The sequence below is a fragment of the Sphaeramia orbicularis genome, chromosome 22 (genome assembly GCF_902148855.1).
Source record: "Sphaeramia orbicularis chromosome 22, fSphaOr1.1, whole genome shotgun sequence".
Taxonomy (NCBI): Eukaryota; Metazoa; Chordata; class Actinopteri; order Kurtiformes; family Apogonidae; genus Sphaeramia; species Sphaeramia orbicularis.
Window position 1 is genome coordinate 11,898,371 of NC_043978.1, and position 20,747 is coordinate 11,919,117.

Genomic DNA, 20,747 nt, shown 5'->3' on the forward strand with positions numbered 1-20,747 from the left:
ATATATATATTATATAACACATATATATATATATATATATATATATATATATATATATATCATATATATATATATATATATATATATTTTTTTTTTTTTTTTTTTTTTTTTTTTTTTTTTGTATGTATTTGTGTATGTGTTCATTCATCCACCGTTCTCTGGAACTTAAAAGTATCCCTCATATTAGATTTACTCCTTTTTCTGACAATTGAGCGTTTGAGTTTTTCTGCCCGTTCATTTGTCCGCTGTTGGGTCTGGAACAGGAAGTTAACCGGAAACTGATTGTCCAGATCAGAAGTACGTCACAGAGCTGGTGCACAGAGCCTGTTATTAAATAAAGTGGCCTGGTATAAGTGAGGAGGCAGGACACAATTTTAAAATTTCTTGTGGGTATCTTTTATTTCCCAGAGAAACTGAAAGATCAGTGGCTTTCTCTTTTTATGGATAGTAGTTTGTTAACAAAAACTACAGCAAATAGGCAACAGCAGTGGCAAGGCACTTTCTGAAAAGACAATGCAGAGCATATAAAAATAAAGAAATGAAAAACATCATTGCCACAATTAAACACCCATATTAAGCATGTGAACATATCACAAAGCTGTCCTGAAATTTACATTTAAATGATGTTCATTAAATTTAATACCTCATCCCGCAGCAAAAAAACAGGACATAACCAATGCATGAAACTAACTTTCCTTCAGGTGAATAACATCAAATATTCCCACCAGTAACATCATTTTACTCTTGTGTAGAACAGGATGGAACACAAAAATATTCATATGGAATGCCCCTGAAACTCTCTTCCCTCATTTAATCCCACAGATTACCCTCAATCATGAAATCTGTAACCACATACATTAATCCACTGAACTGTGTCTGTATCTCAGTCATTTACTATGTTAAGCCTGCTATATATCCTCAATGCATTCAGTTTTACACCGAAATGTGCCGTCTTTCACATTCATATCCACGTCCATACAGACTCCGCTGCTAATGGGGTGTGCACTTACTTTGTCTGTCTTTGTCACAGTGGCTAGCCCAATTCACGAACAAAAACTGCCCTGCAGATCCGCTCCCCTACATGGAACAAGTGTGTGACATGGAGGTAAAAAAAAACAAAAACAAGTTTATGGAGCTAGGGCTGCACGATTAATCGATTTTAAATCGAAATCGGATTTTTTAATTAGGACGATTTTTAAAAAAGGGAAATCGTAAAATCGATTTCATCTCTCGTGCCTGCGGGCCGCGCGCTTGCGGGCTACGTAGGCTCCTCCTCCTGTCAGTAACAGTGGTCTGTCACAGAAGTCCGTGTAATGACCGGAGTTTAAATGTGTTCATGAGCCGCAGTACTTAAGTAATGTAAGCCGTGGCTTCACACACGGATCCCAACTGAAATAGAACTGCATGTGGATCATTCATCTTCCGTTGTCCCGGATCCGTACCGTACTGTCTTCTTCCGATCCGGGTCCGGTGTGGGGTCATCAGCCTCAGCAGAGAGCCCACACAGCCCTGTGCCCACACACATCCACCAGCTCCAGGATAGAATCCCTCCAGTGTGTCCTGGGTCGGTCTGTTCCACGCACAGATCCCCCAGTTTAAACAGAACCGCATGTGGATCACTCATATTAACGTGGTCCACACACGCACGACTGATGCCTGTCACTGACTGACACTGGTATCACTTCTGTGGGCCAGATACCAAGAAAGAGTAAATAAATACAATGTGTGTATTTAAAAAAAAAAATTAATTTAGTCCTCGTACTTGCTAAATTTTTCATTCACAAATGTAAGTTCTGTAACACAAAACCAAATATTATTTATTTTTTGAAAGATGTTGAACTTTATTTAAAGCTGTTAGATAAATCTGGAAACACAAAGGCTATAAAAAACATAAGTATTTGCTCTGATTTGGACATTGTATTGTAGTGTATTCCCCCTGACAAACTTCTGTTATTTTCTTGTTGTATACATTGTTTGTATACTCTACTTCATTCAATAAAGATTTAATTAAGAAAAAATAAACTTCTGTGGGTTCATCACATGATACCATCGCAGATTTCAGGTCAAGCAGTGCCTTGCATTGTGGGCTGCTCATGAAAACGACATGCTGACTTCTGTTGTCTTTTGTAGTTTTACCCAAAAATCAAAATCAAAATCGAAAATCGAGTTTTTAGAGGAAAAAAATCAGGATTTTTTTTTTTCCAAAATCGTGCAGCCCTAATTGGAAGAGAAAACCCTAATTTATCATAACCTTATGTAAAACACTCACGCTGTGATGCTACTACGTATAGCCACCCAGCGCAGCGTGATCTGGAGTCAGCTCTCTCTCTAGTCTGGTCTGTCTATCAAAATCACCAGCAAACGGGGTAAGATTATTAGCTATGTTGTGTTACCAGTTTTGTCAGTAACTCACCACCGAAGTATTTAACTCAAACACGAACATGTATGGCTCATTTTCTTTACATACCGGTCGGGACATTTGCCTCGTTGTGATCAATTCACTTCCGTTTCGCGCAATATGACGTCACCGCTGAGCCTGTCCGTGGCAGGCTACAACCCGGAACGCATCCCAAAGACACCCACAACAATCAAAGAGGAAACAAGGACCTCCAAATTCTCTGTTAGTCCCCTGTTCACCCGGTTACATAAATACAGATATGGAAGAAAACGTCTATAATTAAACCGTATTTGACCACAGTGTGCACCACACATGTTGTCAGTGTTGGGTTGAATCGTATAATATATAATCTTGCAGGTGTCAGTGTGTTTGTGTTTGTTGTGTGCTGTTGTGAGTGTGTGTATTAGATGAACACAATGTGCTTTGTAGGTTTTGTTGAGCCTCCCCTTCAGTCTGTGTCACTGTGTTGACTCACAGAACAGAAGTACACGCCTGTATCTGCGTACTCCAGGTTCTGCACACCGTCAACGTTCCACTGTCAGCGTCAGGTTTGGTGGTGGAGAACCTGTCGTTTCTGAAGTCTGGTTCAAAGTCAAGTTTAGAATAAGCGATGGTGAGCACCATCTGTTCCATGTTCTGTCCTGGTAGCTGTCGGTACCAGTACATTTGGAATACTCTACCACCCTTAGTGTGACTGCAGTTCATGGTGGCTGTTTGTCCCATCTCTTTCCACAGAATCCGAGTCTGCTTTACATCGTTCCCTTCTGTAAAACCTGTGTCATGATATGAACGTTAGACTGAAATCTCAACATTGAAATAAGGAGTTCTGATGTTCTACTGTTTACCTTTGAAGCAGAGTAGAGCTAAAACCAGGATGAGGACGGTGTGTTGGACCTGGTCCATGTTCTGGAGGCTGCAGAAACACAAGTGAACCTGGTCCACAGTTATAGAGTAACAGGTGGGCGTGGCCATGTGGGGTTGGTTTGACACATCATGTCTGTTTTCAGCAACACTTTTTATGATGTTCATGTTTTTAATGTGTTGTGTAAAATGTACGGCCGCAGGTGGGAGACGTCTCTGGTCTCTTTGACGTTCTTATACAACACTGTACTCTAAAATGTTGAATTTCTGTCTCTGTCCTCCATAATCTATGTATTGGAGCTTTGTCAAGTAACTGTCACACAGAACCAAAGACAAACTCGAGATCAAGCAGAATTCGAGCCACATAAATTGTTTATTCATACACAAAATAACACCGAGTTGAAATCTGCAGAGACAACTGACGTTTTTGCCTTGGTTGATCATTTTTATATGACCAAAAATAGGTTGGGTTTTAGCTATAGACCATACCCCTGTTTCCCTTTTTTATATTTGGGAACATCATTCTGGTCATGTCGAAAAAGCCCTCCTTCTGGCATTGTCTCCGATAGTTGCATATACATATGCAACTATTTCTTGATATTAGTTATCATATATATTAACTTTGCCATGAATATGTAAATCATTTCCCAGAATGTCCAACATTTCCATGTTCTTTATTGTCCACCATGTTTTGAAACTTTCCATGTTTTTTTTTTTTTTTTTTTTTAATGTAGTGATTCTCCCAAGAAAAAAGAAGTCAGCTACTCTGGTACAGTCTTCACATTACACTAAGAATAACTTCTGGCATGCAAATGAATACAGGTTGAACACTTTTAAATACAAATTGAATACTTTTGATTAAAATACTGGTTTCTGACACCACAAATGTATGTCAACACAAGAAAGTTTTAAAAAATAAATAAAAAATAAAAAATAATAACAGTGACAGCAATGGCAATTTTAATAATAGTAAACACAATAATAATAATAATAATAATAATAATAATCATCACATCATCATCATCACGTTTTGCGTATTTTTCCGTCATTTTTGTCATTTTTGTCAGTAATGAAATGATAGAAAATTGGGGAAAAAATGCACGGAATTTAACAAAATTGATGAAAAGAACCATAAATTAACAAAAAGCAACAAAATCAACATAAAATACCCCCCCCCCACCCCAAAAAAAAACCCTAACAAAAAAAAAAACCTCACATAATGATTTGTATGGACAAAAATTAACACAATAAGTAACAAACGATAATGAATCTGAATCCGTGTATCATTTGTTCTTTTCATATTCAATTGAGAATCCACAATAGGAAAATGAAAAAAATGACTCGTTATTTCATTATTCATGTACAAATCAAGAATAAAAACAAGTTCTTCTTCTTTTAATTGTACCTGATTATATCCTGTCACATGATACAGGAAGTGTCACAGATAGAAAACAGATGAGAATACTCGTCACAACACCACCGCCATGTTTCTAGGGGACGACCGAACTGAAGTGTCAGGAGTGATGTGTGAAAAAAGAGAATCTGCAAGATCATAAGATAAAAAGGACCAAATATTCAACAGAATAAACAAAATTTTAACATAAAGAGTAAAATATAAAAAAAAATGAAATAATCAACAGAATGAATAAAAATGGGCAAAGTAAACAAAATAATCAAAGAAATGAACAAAATAAATAATGAACCAAATGACAAAAAAAAAAAAAAAAGTTTTTTTTATTGTCATTCAGACACTACATCAGAGATGCACTGCAGAACGAAATTCTAATGCATTTTGGCCACGATAAAAACAATTAGATAAACACCATAAGATAAAAGATTAAATATATAAATATAATACAAACAAACAAAATGAAAAAAAAAAAAATCACAAAATGAAAAAAAAAATGAATGAAATTTGTAAAAATGGCCAAAATAATCAACAAAATGAACAAAATAAATAACAAAAAGAACAAAAGAATCAACAGAATGAACAAAATTACAAAAAACGAATAAAATGAGAAATTAATCACAAAATGAATAAATTAATGAACAAAATAAAAAAAAAAAAAGTTGCCAAAATAATAAACAAATAGAACAAATCAATAAAATCACATATTTGTTGTTTGACTTTTCTTATATACACTACTGGTCAAAAGTTTTAGAACACCCCAATTTTTCCAGAATTTCATTGAAATGATGCAGTTTAATGTGTCAGTGTACTCTGAAATTAAAGCATAGAACAAAAACAATTGAAGCTAAAATAGAAATCATGAAATCAATTTAGAAATCAAATGCATTCTAAACTTTTGACTCATCAAAGTAGTCACCTTTGGCAGATAGAACAGTTGAACACACTCGTGGCATTCTTTCTACAATGGAAATCAAATGTTCTTCAGAAAGTTCTTCCCAACTCTGTTGCAGAAGTTCCCATAAATGTGGAACACTTGTAGGTGTCTTTGCTTTCACTTGTCTGTCCACTTCATCCTAAACCAGCTCCATGGGGTTTTGGTCTGGAGACTGTGCTGGCCACTCCATGTTTTCTAGTGTACCATCTTGTTCTTTTTCTTCAGGTAGTTCTGGCAAGCTTGGACTTCTGTTTTGGGTCATTATCTTGCTGTAGGATGAACCCCTGACCAACTAGGTGCATCCCAGAGGGTACTGCATGGCATAGCTGCAGAATGCTGTGGTAGCTGTTTTAGTTCAGGGTGCCTTTCACTCTGTACAAGTCACAGACCCTGGATCCAGCAAAACAGCCCCAGACCATCACACTTCCTCCTCCATGTTTGACAGTTGATGTCACACACTGAGGAACCATCCTTTCACCTACTCGACAGCGTACAAAGTCCTGCAGGATGAACAAAGATTTCAAATTTGGATTCATCAGTCCATAACACCTTCTTCCAGTCTTCAGTAGTCCACTGGCGGTGTATCATGGCCCAGCCAAGCCTCTTTTTCTGATTCTGAAGTCTCAGCAATTGCTTTTTTGCTGCAACTGGACCCATCAAACCTGCAACTGTTCAGTCTTGTGTTCCCAGTGTAAACTCAGACTTGCTTCCTCCTCCATTATCTTCACTGTGCTTCAGCTGTTGTCCTGTCAGTCTCCTCTCACTCCAGCTGTTGACTGTCATAAACTTGTCTTCTGATTCTGTTGTGTCTTTGGCTCTTCCAGACCTCTTCCTGTCAGCATTTCCTCCAGTTTCTGAGTGCCTTTGGATGGTGAAGGAAACTGGACTTACTGACACCTGGACTTTCTTGGACATTTCTCTGTAGGACAGACCGACATTTTCAAGTTTTATGATGGTCTGTCTCTCTTCTATCGTTAATTGCCTTTTCCTCTTTTCCATTTTATAGTAACACACGACTTTCTGCAGTACAATACTGTTCAAATAATGCTCACAACGGTATGGTACCAAAGTGTGTTCCAGCACTACTTTTCTGCAGACAGAGGGGTTGGAAGGAATTCACAAACGTTGGGAAACCTGGAGGAACTGGTAGCACCAACTTTCGAGCTTGATCAACCTCCATTGCTGCAGAACTGCTTTAAGTTGTTAACCCATTTCTTGTTTGCTGAAAAGGCCTTCTTTGTATAATTCTGAAATGTACATTATTTTAGTTTTGTTTAACCTTACCTTTTTTTTTTTTTTTTTACCTCTGGCAGTTCACCGCTTACCTTTATACCATTTCAAGCTGTTCATTGGACTGGAACTGGTGGAATTTCAATACAAACTGGAAAAATTGGGGTGTTCTAAAACTTTTGACCGGTAGTTTTCGTGTGTGTGTGTTTGTGTGTGCGCGCATGTGTGTGCGTGTGTGTGGTGTGTGCGTGTGTGTGTGAAATAATTTACGTCTTTTATTAATTAATAGACTCTGCACCAGCTCTGTCACATACTTCTGATCTCAACAGTGATTGGAAAATCAGTTTCCGCAAAATGGCAACTGATTTAGAGTCTGGTTTCGACCGACTCGATATGTAAAGTGTCATGAGATAACTTTTATGATTTGGCGCTATAAAATAAAATTTGATTTGATTTGATACTGCAGTGTTCATTCATCCACCGTTCTCTGGAACTTAAAAGTATCCCTCATATTAGATTTACTCCTTTTTCTTTGACAGTTGAAGCGTTTGAGTTTTTCTGCCCGTTCATTTGTCGCTGTTGGGTCTGGAACAGGAAGTTAACTGGAAACTGACTATCCAGATCAGAAGTACGTCACAGAGCTGGTGCACAGAGCCTGTTATTATAATAAATACAGATATGGAAGAAAACGTCTATAATTAAACCGTATTTGACCACAGTGTGCACCACACATGTTGTCAGTGTTGGGTTGAATCGTATAATATCATATAATCTTGCAGGTGTCAGTGTGTTTGTGTTTGTTGTGTGCTGTTGTGAGTGTGTATTAGATGAACACAATGTGTTTGTAGGTTTTTGTTGAGCCTCCCCTTCAGTCTGTGTCACTGTGTTGACTCACAGAACAGAAGTACACGCCTGTATCTGCGTACTCCAGGTTCTGCACCGTCAACGTTCCACTGAAAGAGTCAGGTTTGGTGGTGGAGAACCTGTCGTTTCTGGAAGTCTGGTTCGAAGTCAGAATTAGAAGTAGTCCGTGAGCACCATCTGCTCCATGTTCTGTCCTGGCAGCTGTCGGTACCAGTACATCTGGTTGTACTCTACACCCTTAGTGTGACTGCAGTTCATGGTGGCTGTTTGTCCCATCTCTTTCCACAGAATCCGAGTCTGCTTACAATCGTTCCCTTCTGTAAAACCTGTGTCATGATATGAACGTTAGACTGAAATCTCAACATTGAAATAAGTAGTTTCTGATGTTCTACTGTTTACCTTTGAAGCAGAGTAGAGCTAAAACCAGGATGAGGACGGTGTGTTGGACCTGGTCCATGTTGTGGAGGCTGTAGAAACACAAGTGAACCTGGTCCACAGTTATAGAGTAACAGGTGGGCGTGGCCATGTGGGGTTGGTTTGACACATCATGTGTGTTTCAACAACACTTTTTAATGACATTCATGTTTTTAATGTATGTCAACACAGACAGTTTCAACAATAATAATAACAGTAACAGCATAGTCATATTAACAATAGTAACAATATATTAATAATGATTGCGTTTTGTATCATTTTCATCTTGTTGTGTCTTTTGTGTCATTTTGTCAGTAACAAAATGAAAGAAAATTGGGGAAAAAAATGCACAGAATTTAACAAAATTCATGAAAAGAACCAATAAATTAAAATAAGCAACAAATCAACATAAATAACCCCCCCAAAAAACAAAACAAAAAAACACAAAAACTCACAAAATATTTCCATATGGACAAAAATGAACACAATAAGTAACAAAATGATAATGAATCTTAATCTGTGTATCATTTCTTCTTTCATATTCAATTGAGAATCCACAATAGGAAAACAAAAAAAAAATGACTCAGTAATTCAGTATTCATGTACAATCAAGAATAAAAAAACAGTTGTTTTTCATTCTTTCAATTGTACCTGATTATATCCTGTCACATGATACAGGAAGTGTCACAGACAGAAAACAGATGAGAATACTCATCACAACGCCAAAGCCATGTTTCTAGGGGACGACTGAAAAAAAAAAAAAAAAAAAAAAAATCAGTTTTTTTTTTTTATTGCATTGAGACATTACATCAGAGATGCACTGCAGAACGAAATTTCAATGGATTTTGGCCACGATAAAACCAATTCGACAAACACCATAAGAATAAAAAGATTAAAAATATATATATATAAATATAAGTTCAAAACGAACAAAATGAAAAAAAAAAAAAAAAAAAACGCAAATGAATAAGATAAGGAATGAAATTTGTAAAAATGGCCAAAATGATCTACAAAATGAACAAAACATGAACAGAATGAACAAAATTACAAAAAAAAACCTAATAAAATGAGAAATTAATCACAAAATGAATAAATTAATGAACAAAATGAGTAAAAAATATTCAAATCAAGTTTTATTTATATAGCGCCAAATCATAACAACAGTTATCTCATGACACTTTACATATAGAGTTGGTCAAAACCAGACTCTAAGCCAATTTACAGAAACCCAACAGAATCCTCCAGGAGCAAACACTAGTGACTGGTGACAGTGGAAGGAAAAAATTACCTTTAACAGCAGAAACCTGGAGCAGACCCAGACTCCTGGAGGATGGACGTCTGCCTGGACCAGTTGGGGTTAAAGAGAGAGAGTAAAGGAGGAGAAAAGAGAGAGCGATAAAGATAGAGAGAGACTGGGGGAGAAGGGGGGAGGTAGGGGGAGACACATGGATGCAGTTGATGCACAGAAAACTGAACTAGAACATCTATGGAAAAATATAATAAACACTATCATAACTATATGGATAAGTGAGTGATGACGATGAAGGCAGGAGAGAGGCAGGACCACAGCAGCAGGTCCAGAGATGAGCCAGGGAAAACCTGTGATGATCCTGGGAAAACGTGTGAGGCGATAAAGCACAGAGACTCCAGGGAAGAAGTCAGGTCAGTAACATGTATTCACTGGGGCGTAAATAGAAGAGAAAATTAGGAGAGAAAAGGTCAGGGAGAAAGAGGAACAGAGCGGAGGTCATAGAGGAGGAGGAGGAGCAGAGAAGAGCTCAGTGTACCCAGATGAGTCTCCCATCAGTCTAAGCCTATAGCAGCCAGAACTCAGATCAGCCTGAGCTGCCCTAATATAAGATCATTAAAAAGGAATGTTTTTAACCTACTCTTAAACATAGAAAGGGTGTCTTCCTCCTGGACCGAGGCAGGGAGGTGGTTCCACAATCATGGAGCTTGATAGCTGAAGGCTCTGGCCCCCGTCCTACTTTTGGAGATTCTAGGGACCTCCAGTAAGCCTGCATGTTGAGAGCATAGTGCTCTAGATGGATTGTATGGAACTAAAAGCTCTTTCAGATCAGTAGGTGCCTGGCCATGAGGGCTTTGGAAGTGAGGAGGAAGTATTTGAAGTCTGTCCTAGCGTTTACAGGGAGCCAGTGCAGAGAAGCCAACGCAGGAGAAATATGGTCTCTGATACTGGTTCTAGTCAGTACACGGGCAGCAGCACTTTGGATTAGCTGAAGGGTCTGTAAGGACTTTTTGGGACAGCCTGAGAGAAGTGAGTTACAATCATCGAGTCTGGATGGAATAAAAGCATGGACTAATTTTTCTGCATCGTTCTGTGTTAAAATATGTCTAATTTTAGTAATTTTACGCAGATGAAAGGAAGCAGTTCTGGAAATCTTGTTTTATGTGAAGAGTTAACAATAGATCCTGATTGAAAATAACGCCAGATTCTCACAGTGGTTTTGGGATCCAGGGTAGCACCATCCACGGTGACTACTTTCGCTGGACACGGCATCCTAACAGTTTTTGGGCAAACACAATGTACTCAGTTTTGATCGAGTTTAATAGCAGAAAATTGTTTGTCATCCAATCTTTAATATCTTTAATGCACTCCTGTAGTTTGGCTAGCTGATTGACTTCATCAGGTTTAATGGATAAAAATAATTGGGCAGCAATCAGCGTAGCAATGAAAGTTGATGGAAGGTTTTCTTATTAAGTTACCTAAGGAGGGATGTATAGGATAAACAGTACTGACTACAATAAAACAAACAGAACAAATTAACAAAATCCCATATTTGTTGATTGACTTTTTCTAATTATATATATATGTGTGTGTGTGTGTGTGTGTGTGAGTCAAATAATTTACAGTCTTTTATTAATTATAGACTCTGTGCACCAGCTACGTCACATACTTCTGATCTCAACAGTGATCAGAAAGTCAGTTTCCGGTGCAAAGCAGCGACTGCAGTGTTCATTCATCCACTGTTCTGTGGAACTTAAAAGTATCCCTTATATTAAATTTACTCCTTTTTTCTGACAATTGAAGCGTTTGAGTTTTTCTGCCCGTTCATTTGTCCGCTGTTGGGTCTGGAACAGGGAGTTAACTGGAAACTGACTGTCCAGATCAGAGTACGTCACAGAGCTGGTGCACAGAGCCTGTTATTAATAATAAATACAGATATGGAAGAAAAACGTCTATAATTAAACCGTATTTGACCACAGTGTGCACCACACATGTTGTCAGTGTTGGGTTGAATCGTATAATATCATATAATCTTGCAGGTGTCAGTGTGTTTGTGTTTGTTGTGTGCTGTTGTGAGTGTGTGTATTAGATGAACACAATGTGCTTTGTAGGTTTTTGTTGAGCCTCCCCTTCAGTCTGTGTCACTGTGTTGACTCACAGAACAGAAGTACACGCCTGTATCTGCGTACTCCAGGTTCTGCACCGTCAACGTTCCACTGTCAGCGTCAGGTTTGGTGGTGGAGAACCTGTCGTTTCTGAAGTCTGGTTCAAAGTCGGGTTTAGAAGTAGTCATTGTGAACACCATCTGCTCCATGTTCTGTCCTGGCAGCTGTCGGTACCAGTACATCTGGTAGTAGCTTCCACCCTTAGTGTGACTGCAGTTCATGGTGGCTGTTTGTCCCATCTCTTTCCACAGAATCCGAGTCTGCTTTACATCGTTCCCTTCTGTAAAACCTGTGTCATGATATGAACGTTAGCCTGAAATCTCAACGTTGAAATAAGTAGTTCTGATGTTCTACTGTTTACCTTTGAAGCAGAGTAGAGCTAAAACCAGGATGAGGACGGTGTGTTGGGACCTGGTCCATGTTCTGGAGGCCTGTAGAAACACAAGTGAACCTGGTCCACAGTTATAGAGTAACAGGTGGGCGTGGCCATGTGGGGTTGGTTTGACACATCATGTGTGTTTTCAGCAACACTTTTTATGACGTTCATGTTTTTAATGCATGTCAACACAAGACAATTTCAACAATAATGACTGCAACAACAATAGTAATATTAACAATAGTAACAATAATAATGATAATGATAATCATTGTGTTTTGCATTATTTTCATCTTGTTGCGTCTTTTTGTGTCATTTTTGTCAGTAACAAAATGAAAGAAAATTGGGGAAAAAAATGCACAGAATTTTACAAAATTCATGAAAAGAACCAATAAATTAAAATAAGCAACAAAATCAACATGAAATAACCCCCCCATTAAAAAAAGAAGAACTCACATAATGATTCATATGGACAAAAATGAACACAATAAGTAACAAAACGATAATGAATCTTACTCTGTGTATCATTTTTTCTTTTCATATTCAATTGAGAATCCACAATAGGAAAACAAAAAAATGACTGGTTAATTCAGTATTCATGTACAAATCAAGAATAAGAAAAACAAGTTGTTTTTCGTTCTTTCAATTGTACCTGATTATATCCTGTCACATGATACAGGAAGTGTCACAGATAGAAAACAGATGAGAATACTCGTCACAACACCACCGCCATGTTTCTAGGGGACGACTGAACTGAAGTGTCAGGAGTGATGTGTGAAAAAAGAGAATCTGCAAGAGTCATAAGAGTAAAAAGGACCAAAAATATTCAACAGAATGAACAAAATATGTAACTTGAAGAATATCTATCTATCTATCTATCTATCTATCTATCTATCTATCTATCTATCTATCTATCTATCTATCTATCTATCTATCTATCTATCTATCTATCTATCTATCTATCTATCTATCTATCTATATATAAAAGAATAAAATAATCAACAGAATGAACAAAATATGTAACTGAAAGAATATATATATGAAAAAGAATGAAGTAATCAACAGAATGAATAAAAATGGACAAGTAAACAAAATAATCAACAAAATGAACAAAATTAGTAACGAATAAACAAATGACAAAAAAAAAAAAAAAAATCAGTTTTTTTTATTGTCATTGAGACATTACATCAGAGATGCACTGCAGAACGAAATTCCAATGCCTTCTGGCCACGATAAAATCAATTCGATAAACACCATAAGAATAAAAAGATTAAAAAATATATATACAAATATAAGTACAAACAAACAAAATGGAAAAAAAAAACACGAATGAATAAGATAATGAATGAAATTTGTAAAAATGGCCAAAATGATCACAAAATGAACAAAACAATCAACAGATTGACCAAAATTACAAAAAAGAAAGCCTAATAAAATGAGAAATTAATCACAAAATGAATAAATTAATGAACAAAATGAGTAAAAAATATTCAAATCAAATCAAGTTTTATTTATATAGCACCAAATCATAACAACAGTTTTCTCATGACACTTTACATATAGAGTTGGTCAAAACCAGACTCTAAGCCAATTTACAGAAACCCAACAGAATCCTCCAGGAGCAAACACTAGTGACTGGTGACAGTGGAAGGAAAAACTACCTTTAACAGCAGAAACCTGGAGCAGACCCAGACTCCTGGAGGATGGACGTCTGCCTGGACCAGTTGGGGTTAAAGAGAGAGAGTAAAGGAGGAGAAAAGAGGAGAGCGATAAAGATAGAGAGAGACTGGGGGAGAAGGGGGGAGGTAGGGGAGACACATGGACGCAGTTGATGCACAGAAAACTGAACTAGAACATCTATGGAAAAATATAATAAACACAATCATAACTATATGGATAAGTGAGTGATGATGATGAAGGCAGGAGAGAGGCAGGACCACAGCAGCAGGTCCAGAGATGATCCAGGGAAAACCTGTGATGATCCTGGGAAAACGTGTGAGGCGATAAAGCACAGAGACTCCAGGGAAGAAGTCAAGTCAGTAACATGTATTCACTGGGGCGTAAATAGAAGAGAAAATTAGGAGAGAAAAGGTCAGGGAGAAAGAGGAACAGAGCGGAGGTCATAGAGGAGGAGGAGGAGCAGAGAAGAGCTCAGTGTACCCAGATGAGTCTCCATCAGTCTAAGCCTATAGCAGCAGAACTCAGATCAGCCTGAGCTGCCCTAACTATAAGATTAACCAAAAATGAATGTTTTTAACCTACTCTTAAACATAGAAAGGGTGTCTTCCTCCCGGACCGAGGCAGGGAGGTGGTTCCACAATCATGGAGCTTGATAGCTGAAGGCTCTGGCCCCCGTCCTACTTTTGGAGATTCTAGGGACCTCCAGTAAGCCTGCATGTTGAGAGCATAGTGCTCTAGATGGATTGTATGGAACTAAAAGCTCTTTCAGATCAGTAGGTGCCTGGCCATGAAGGGCTTTGGAAGTGAGGAGGAGTATTTGAAGTCTGTCCTAGCGTTTACAGGGAGCCAGTGCAGAGAAGCCAACGCAGGAGAAATATGGTCTCTGATACTGGTTCTAGTCAGTACACGGGCAGCAGCACTTTGGATTAGCTGAAGGGTCTGTAAGGACTTTTTGGGACAGCCTGAGAGAAGTGAGTTACAATCATCGAGTCTGGATGGAATAAAAGCATGGACTAATTTTTCTGCATCGTTCTGTGTTAAAATATGTCTAATTTTAGTAATATTACGCAGATGAAAGAAAGCAGTTCTGGAAATCTGTTTTATGTGAGAGTTAAACGATAGATCCTGATTGAAAATAATGCCAAGGTTCCTCACAGTGGTTTTGGGATCCAGGGTAACACCATCCACGGTGACTACTTCGCTGGACACTGCATCCCTAACAATTTTTGGGCCAAACACAATGACTTCAGTTTTGATCGAGTTTAATAGCAGAAAATTGTTTGTCATCCATCTTTAATATCTTTAATGCACTCCTGTAGTTTGGCTAGCTGATTGACTTCATCAGGTTTAATGGATAAAAATAATTGGGCATCATCAGCGTAGCAATGAAAGTTGATGGAATGTTTTCTTATTAAGTTACCTAAAGGAAGTATGTATAGGATAAACAGTACTGACTACAATAATAAACAAAAAGAACAAATTAACAAAATCCCATATTTGTTGATTGACTTTTCTTATATATATGTGTGTGTGTGTGTGTGTGTGTGTGTGTGTGTGTGTGTGTGTGTGTGTGTGTGTGAGTCAAATAATTTACAGTCTTTTATTAATTAATAGACTCTGTGCACCAGCTCCGTCACATACTTCTGATCTCAACAGTGATCAGACAGTCAGTTTTCGGTGCAAAGCAGCGACTGCAGTGTTCATTTATCCACTGTTCTGTGGAACTTAAAATTATCCCTTATATTAGATTTACTCCTTTTTTCTGACAATTGAGCGTTTGAGTTTTTCTGCCCGTTCATTTGTCCGCTGTTGGGTCTGGAACAGGAAGTTAACTGGAAACTGACTGTCCAGATCAGAAGTACGTCACAGAGCTGGTGCACAGAGCCTGTTATTAATAATAAATACAGATATGGAAGAAAAACGTCTATAATTAAACCGTATTTGACCACAGTGTGCACCACACATGTTGTCAGTGTTGGGTTGAATCGTATAATATCATATAATCTTGCAGGTGTCAGTGTGTTTGTGTTTGTTGTGTGCTGTTGTGAGTGTGTGTATTAGATGAACACAATGTGCTTTGTAGGTTTTTGTTGAGCCTCCCCTTCAGTCTGTGTCACTGTGTTGACTCACAGAACAGAAGTACACGCCTGTATCTGCGTACTCCAGGTTCTGCACCGTCAACGTTCCACTGAAAGAGTCAGGTTTGGTGGTGGAGAACCTGTCGTTTCTGAAGTCTGGTTCGAAGTCAGAATTAGAAGTAGTCGTGAGCACCATCTGCTCCATGTTCTGTCCTGGCAGCTGTCGGTACCAGTACATCTGGTAGTAGTCTACACTCTTAGTGTGACTGCAGTTCATGGTGGCTGTTTGTCCCATCTCTTTCCACAGAATCCGAGTCTGCTTTACATCGTTCCCTTCTGTAAAACCTGTGTCATGATATGAACGTTAGCCTGAAATCTCAGCGTTGAAATAAGGAGTTCTGATGTTCTACTGTTTACCTTTGAAGCAGAGTAGAGCTAAAACCAGGATGAGGACGGTGTGTTGGACTTGGTCCATGTTGTGGAGGCTGTAGAAACACCAGTGAACCTGGTCCACAGTTATAGAGTAACAGGTGGGCGTGGCCATGTGGGGTTGGTTTGACACATCATGTGTGTTTTCAGCAACACTTTTTATGACGTTCATGTTTTTAATGCATGTCAACACAAGACAGTTTCAACAATAATAACAGGAACAGCAATAGTCATATTTACAATAGTAAATATAATAATCATCGTGTTTTGTGTCTTGTTGCATTTTTTTTTTCAGTAACAAAATGAAAGAGAATTGGGGGAAAAATGCACAGAATTTAACAAAAAATTCATGAAAAGAACCAATAAATTACCAAAATAAGCAACAAAATCAACATAAAATAAGCAAACCCACCCCCCCAAAAACTCACATAATGATTCTGTTGCATCTTTTCTTCTGATGGTTTGTCTATAAAATGAGCAGATCTGTGGATAAATGCTGCCCCCTACAGGACTGTACACAGACAATATTACAGTATGAAGCTGTCTGTAGATGCAGCTGCTGTCTAATAACCCTTGTCGAGTTCATTGTTCTGGTCTTCATGTGGCTTTTATCTGTTGAAGTGTTGTAGATGTGTTACCATAGAAGGTTTTTGTCAAAGTTGGCAGGAGTTTTCATCACTGTGCTCTACTCGCTGCACAGAAAAACACAGCGCCGTCTTCGGTTTCGCTTAACATTAACATGTGAAGGGATGACAGACTGGACCCTTCACCGCTCACATTATATGAGTCTTTAAACTTGTCTTCAACGCTTGGATTAGAATATAGAACATAGCCAAGAAGAACCATCTCCGTGGTCCCTGCAGACTGTTTGTACCACTGGATCATGTACCAGTCAGAGTTGGAGTGGCTGCATTTAATCACTGCAGCGTCTCCAGGATGTTTCATCATGGCAGAGGGATTCTGGTCAACGCTGTTTTTAGAGAGTTCTGCAAAATATAGAAAAATGAACAGCTTCAGTAAAAGAAAAAAATAGTTCCAATGTCCCTGTATGTCAGCATCATGTTCTACTAAGAATCAATCCCCAGTTGAATTTCTGAGGTTGTCAGATTGTGTCTCTGTGTTAGAGTCCTGTGGTCTGGATCCCAGTAGAAGTGAGTGGTACTTTCACTGGAGGAGAACTCAACTAATTTAATCAAAGTCCATATATGACTTCTATCAGTGATCAGTAGGAACTATATTGATATCTGTAAGCATTTCTATTTTATAAACCGTCAAAATATGAACCATTATAAGTAAAGGCACATTTTTGATATTTCAAAAATTGTCAAAAATTCCAAAAATGTGAATTTCTCAAAACTGTGACCAAGCTTTGTAGACATTGTCCTGAGGAAGATATAAAATCTGAAATGAATCCGACCTGTAGTTTTGTTTGAAGAAATTGGTAACGAAGTGCCTTCACTAAAATGCAGGTTTGGACCAAAAGTCGGTTGTTTGGCATCATTTCTTACCTGTCAGACAGAACGGCAGAGCTGCTAAATGTACAAGGAGCCTGAACATGATGCAAACAGATGAACTGAAGGGATCTGAGGTAGAAGATGATGGGAGGTCTCACCCCTTCAACAGTGGATTTCTGAAGTTTCCTGTTGTGGTGGTTGACGCAGAAGACGTCCTTTAAAAGCGGAGTCACAGGTGTCCTCTGCTTCCTGTTCTTCTCTATGTTGGCGGTTGAGTGTTGGAGGTTTTTGTGGAGGTGTCTGAGGTTCTTCAGTCACCGTGTCGTCCGCCTGCGCAGTAATACACACCATCGTCTTCTGGCCAGTGTTGGAGTGCATGAAGTTCAGATTTGCTGGCTCCGTCTCCAGTTATTTTAAAATGCTGATGAAATGGACCCTTTGTGACGGGGTTAGAGATTATGGTGTATCCCATGAACAGCAGGCTGGTGTCTCCTCGGGGTTGGTAGTACCACCATATGGTGTTGAATGTTTTAACCAAATGGCTGCAGCTGATTACAGAGGAATCATTGACTCTCACTGTGAGCAATGGTGGATCCTGATGGACTTGAGTGGACACAGAACCTGCATTTAAAAGGGAAAATGATTTTTTTTAAAATGAAAAAATAAAAAGGCAGTAGTAGCAGTAAATATTTTATGTCTTTAACCTCCTCAGACCCAGCTATGGGTTTTCCGTCCACATTTGTGGACAAGAGTTTCACAACTTTATACAAAAAAAGAAAAGAAAATTGTCCACCACAAAGGACATTCCATAAAAATGTTAAAAACTGCATCTGAAAAAACTGTTGCATCATGATGTTTCCAATGTAGGCAGTTATTTAATAAAAACAAAACAAGTTTGTACTTTGTTGAGATTTCCTGGGTCTCAGGAGGTTAAATAAACTGGATGCAAACCTACAGGAGAAGCAGAGACTGAGCAGAAGGATGGAGCTGATGTTTCTGGTCATGTTTCATCTTTATCTGTGGCCTTCGCTCACATGTACAGATAATATAGAAGGAACCTGAAGGGGAGGAGTTACAACTGTGGGAATGACACTGTTTGTTAGCACACAGTCATAGAATAGAATAGAATAGAATAGAATAGAATAGAATAGAATAGAATAGAATAGAATAGAATAGATCTTTATTGTCACTGTCACAGGAACAATGAAAATCAATTTAGCAGCTCAGTTCATTTTAGCAGCAAAACACTTAGTGCAAAAGGGACTGTATAAGAAAAAAAATAGAATAAAAATATCAGAGTATTAAGATAAAGTAGGACCATGCAAGGGCTTCAGAATAAAATATTAATACACATGTGCTACTAAAGTAATGCGAGAACTCCAGAAATGAATGTGTAAGTGAAATAATAAGCAAATAATAAAATGGACAATCAATGTACATGATGGAAATATGTGTGTAGTAAATATAACACAATATATCATAAAACGATGCTCTTTTCTCATTTGCACACATTTAATGAGTCTCGATCTGTAATATGACGCCATTATTCAGCTTCATTTATCTCACATTAGAGACATTTGGTGAAAATAGAATAATAGCATTGTTTTATGATATATTATATTATGTTATATTTAAGTATTTTGTTGGTGTGTATATGTTTGGTTTTTTTTTTTTTAGAGCAATGCATTGTCATTTTGTTTTTACATGACGTCTATGATGGAAATGCTTAAATGACAAATAAACAATCTGAATCTGAACATTTCGTAAATCTGACTTCAAACTTTTAGTATTTGGGCTGAATTATCTGTTTCTGTGCTGCTCTAGTACAGAAATAGATTTCAGTTTACATAAAAAAACTGAGCATTTTGATATAAACATTTGGGTGTTTTGTTATTTGAAAGTATCGTAAAAGGTGAGTTTAAGAAAGTTTGTAGAAATCGATAAAACACCCTTAGATCTGTGAGGGTTAAGTATGAGGAAATGAAAGGGAAACCTCCCACAGTGGGTTCACAGTTCCACAGATAAATGCAGCAGTCAGTGTGTTTGGTTTTCCTCCTGTTCGCTGCTGCTCCAGCTCTTTGTGATCTGTGTTTGGAGTTGTCACTTCATGCATCTGTGGTTTTTGTGCGTCTTTTCAAGTCACTTCCTCACCGTGTTCATGTACGTACTAACGATGCAGTAATACACGGCGCTGTCCGACACTTCAACATTTTTCACCGTGAACGAGCCTGTCTCCGCCTCGTTCTTTGTGGCTGAGAACTTGTCGGGGCTGAAATCTCCAAAGTCCGGTTGGTTTTTAAAGGGCACGGTGTAGACCAGCAGCGCCAGAGTCCGACCCGGTGTCAGTCGGTACCAGGACATCTCAAAGTAAGTCCCACCGAGGTCATGGGCACAGTCCATCTGAGCGGAAAGACCCCTCTGGACCAGCAACCACGGGGTCTGGTGGACTTTACTAGACCTGGTCGCACCTGGAACCAGACCATAAACACACCAGGTTTAACACAGACAGCTGAGGAGACTGACTTTGTAAAGGAACCAAATGAAAAACTGGTATGAATATGACAGCAGGTGTGTGATACCTGCAGTAAAAGACAGAGAAACAGTCAGAATGAGCAGAGAGGTCATTGTGAGCAGAACAGTCGACATCTGCTGTCAGTGATGAAACACCTGATTATATCCTGTCACATGATCCAGGAAGTGTCACAGATAGAAAACAGATGAGAATACTCGTCACAACGCCACCGCCATGTTTCTAGGGGACGACTGGACTAAAGTGTCAGGAGTGATGTGTGAAAAAAGAGAATCTGCAAGAGTCAAAAGAGTAAAAAGGACCAAAATATTCAACAGAATGAACAAAACATTTAACATAAAGAATATATATATATATATATATATATATATATATATATATATATATATATATATATATATATGTATATATGTATATGTATATATATATGTATATATATATACATATATATATATATATATATATATATATATATATGTATATATAAAAGAATAAAATCAGCAATAGAATGAACAAAATATTTAACATAAATAATAAAATAAAAAAAAGAATGAAATAATCAACAGAATGAATAAAAATGGACAAAGTAAACAAAATAATCAACAAAATGAACGAAATATATAATGAATGAACCAAATGACAAAAAAAAGATTCAGATTTCTTTATTATCATTC

General features: G+C 37.9%; 5 gene segments (V, D, J or C); all 5 read right to left on the bottom strand.

Moving 5' to 3' along the window:
* Positions 1 to 7,992, bottom strand: part of LOC115413703 (T cell receptor beta variable 29-1-like) — a 25,188-nt gene extending 17,196 nt beyond the window's left edge. The window contains 1 exon segment of the V gene segment in view: positions 7,730 to 7,992. Within this exon segment, the coding sequence occupies positions 7,730 to 7,974 (245 nt within the window).
* Positions 7,993 to 8,086: 94 nt separating this feature from the next.
* Positions 8,087 to 11,930, bottom strand: LOC115413209 (T cell receptor beta variable 29-1-like). The segment is given in 3 exon segments: positions 8,087 to 8,185; positions 11,520 to 11,815; positions 11,888 to 11,930. Coding segments are annotated over 2 exon segments (345 nt in total).
* A 3,700-nt stretch (positions 11,931 to 15,630) lies between these two features.
* On the bottom strand, positions 15,631 to 16,204 carry LOC115413210 (T cell receptor beta variable 29-1-like). The segment is given in 2 exon segments: positions 15,631 to 16,005; positions 16,078 to 16,204. Coding segments are annotated over 2 exon segments (447 nt in total).
* A 421-nt stretch (positions 16,205 to 16,625) lies between these two features.
* On the bottom strand, positions 16,626 to 17,886 carry LOC115413696 (T cell receptor alpha variable 13-1-like). The segment is given in 2 exon segments: positions 16,626 to 17,075; positions 17,598 to 17,886. Coding segments are annotated over 2 exon segments (360 nt in total).
* A 3-nt stretch (positions 17,887 to 17,889) lies between these two features.
* Positions 17,890 to 20,284, bottom strand: LOC115413693 (immunoglobulin lambda variable 2-18-like). The segment is given in 4 exon segments: positions 17,890 to 18,164; positions 18,499 to 18,621; positions 19,695 to 20,011; positions 20,123 to 20,284. Coding segments are annotated over 3 exon segments (390 nt in total).
* Positions 20,285 to 20,747: the final 463 nt, after the last annotated feature.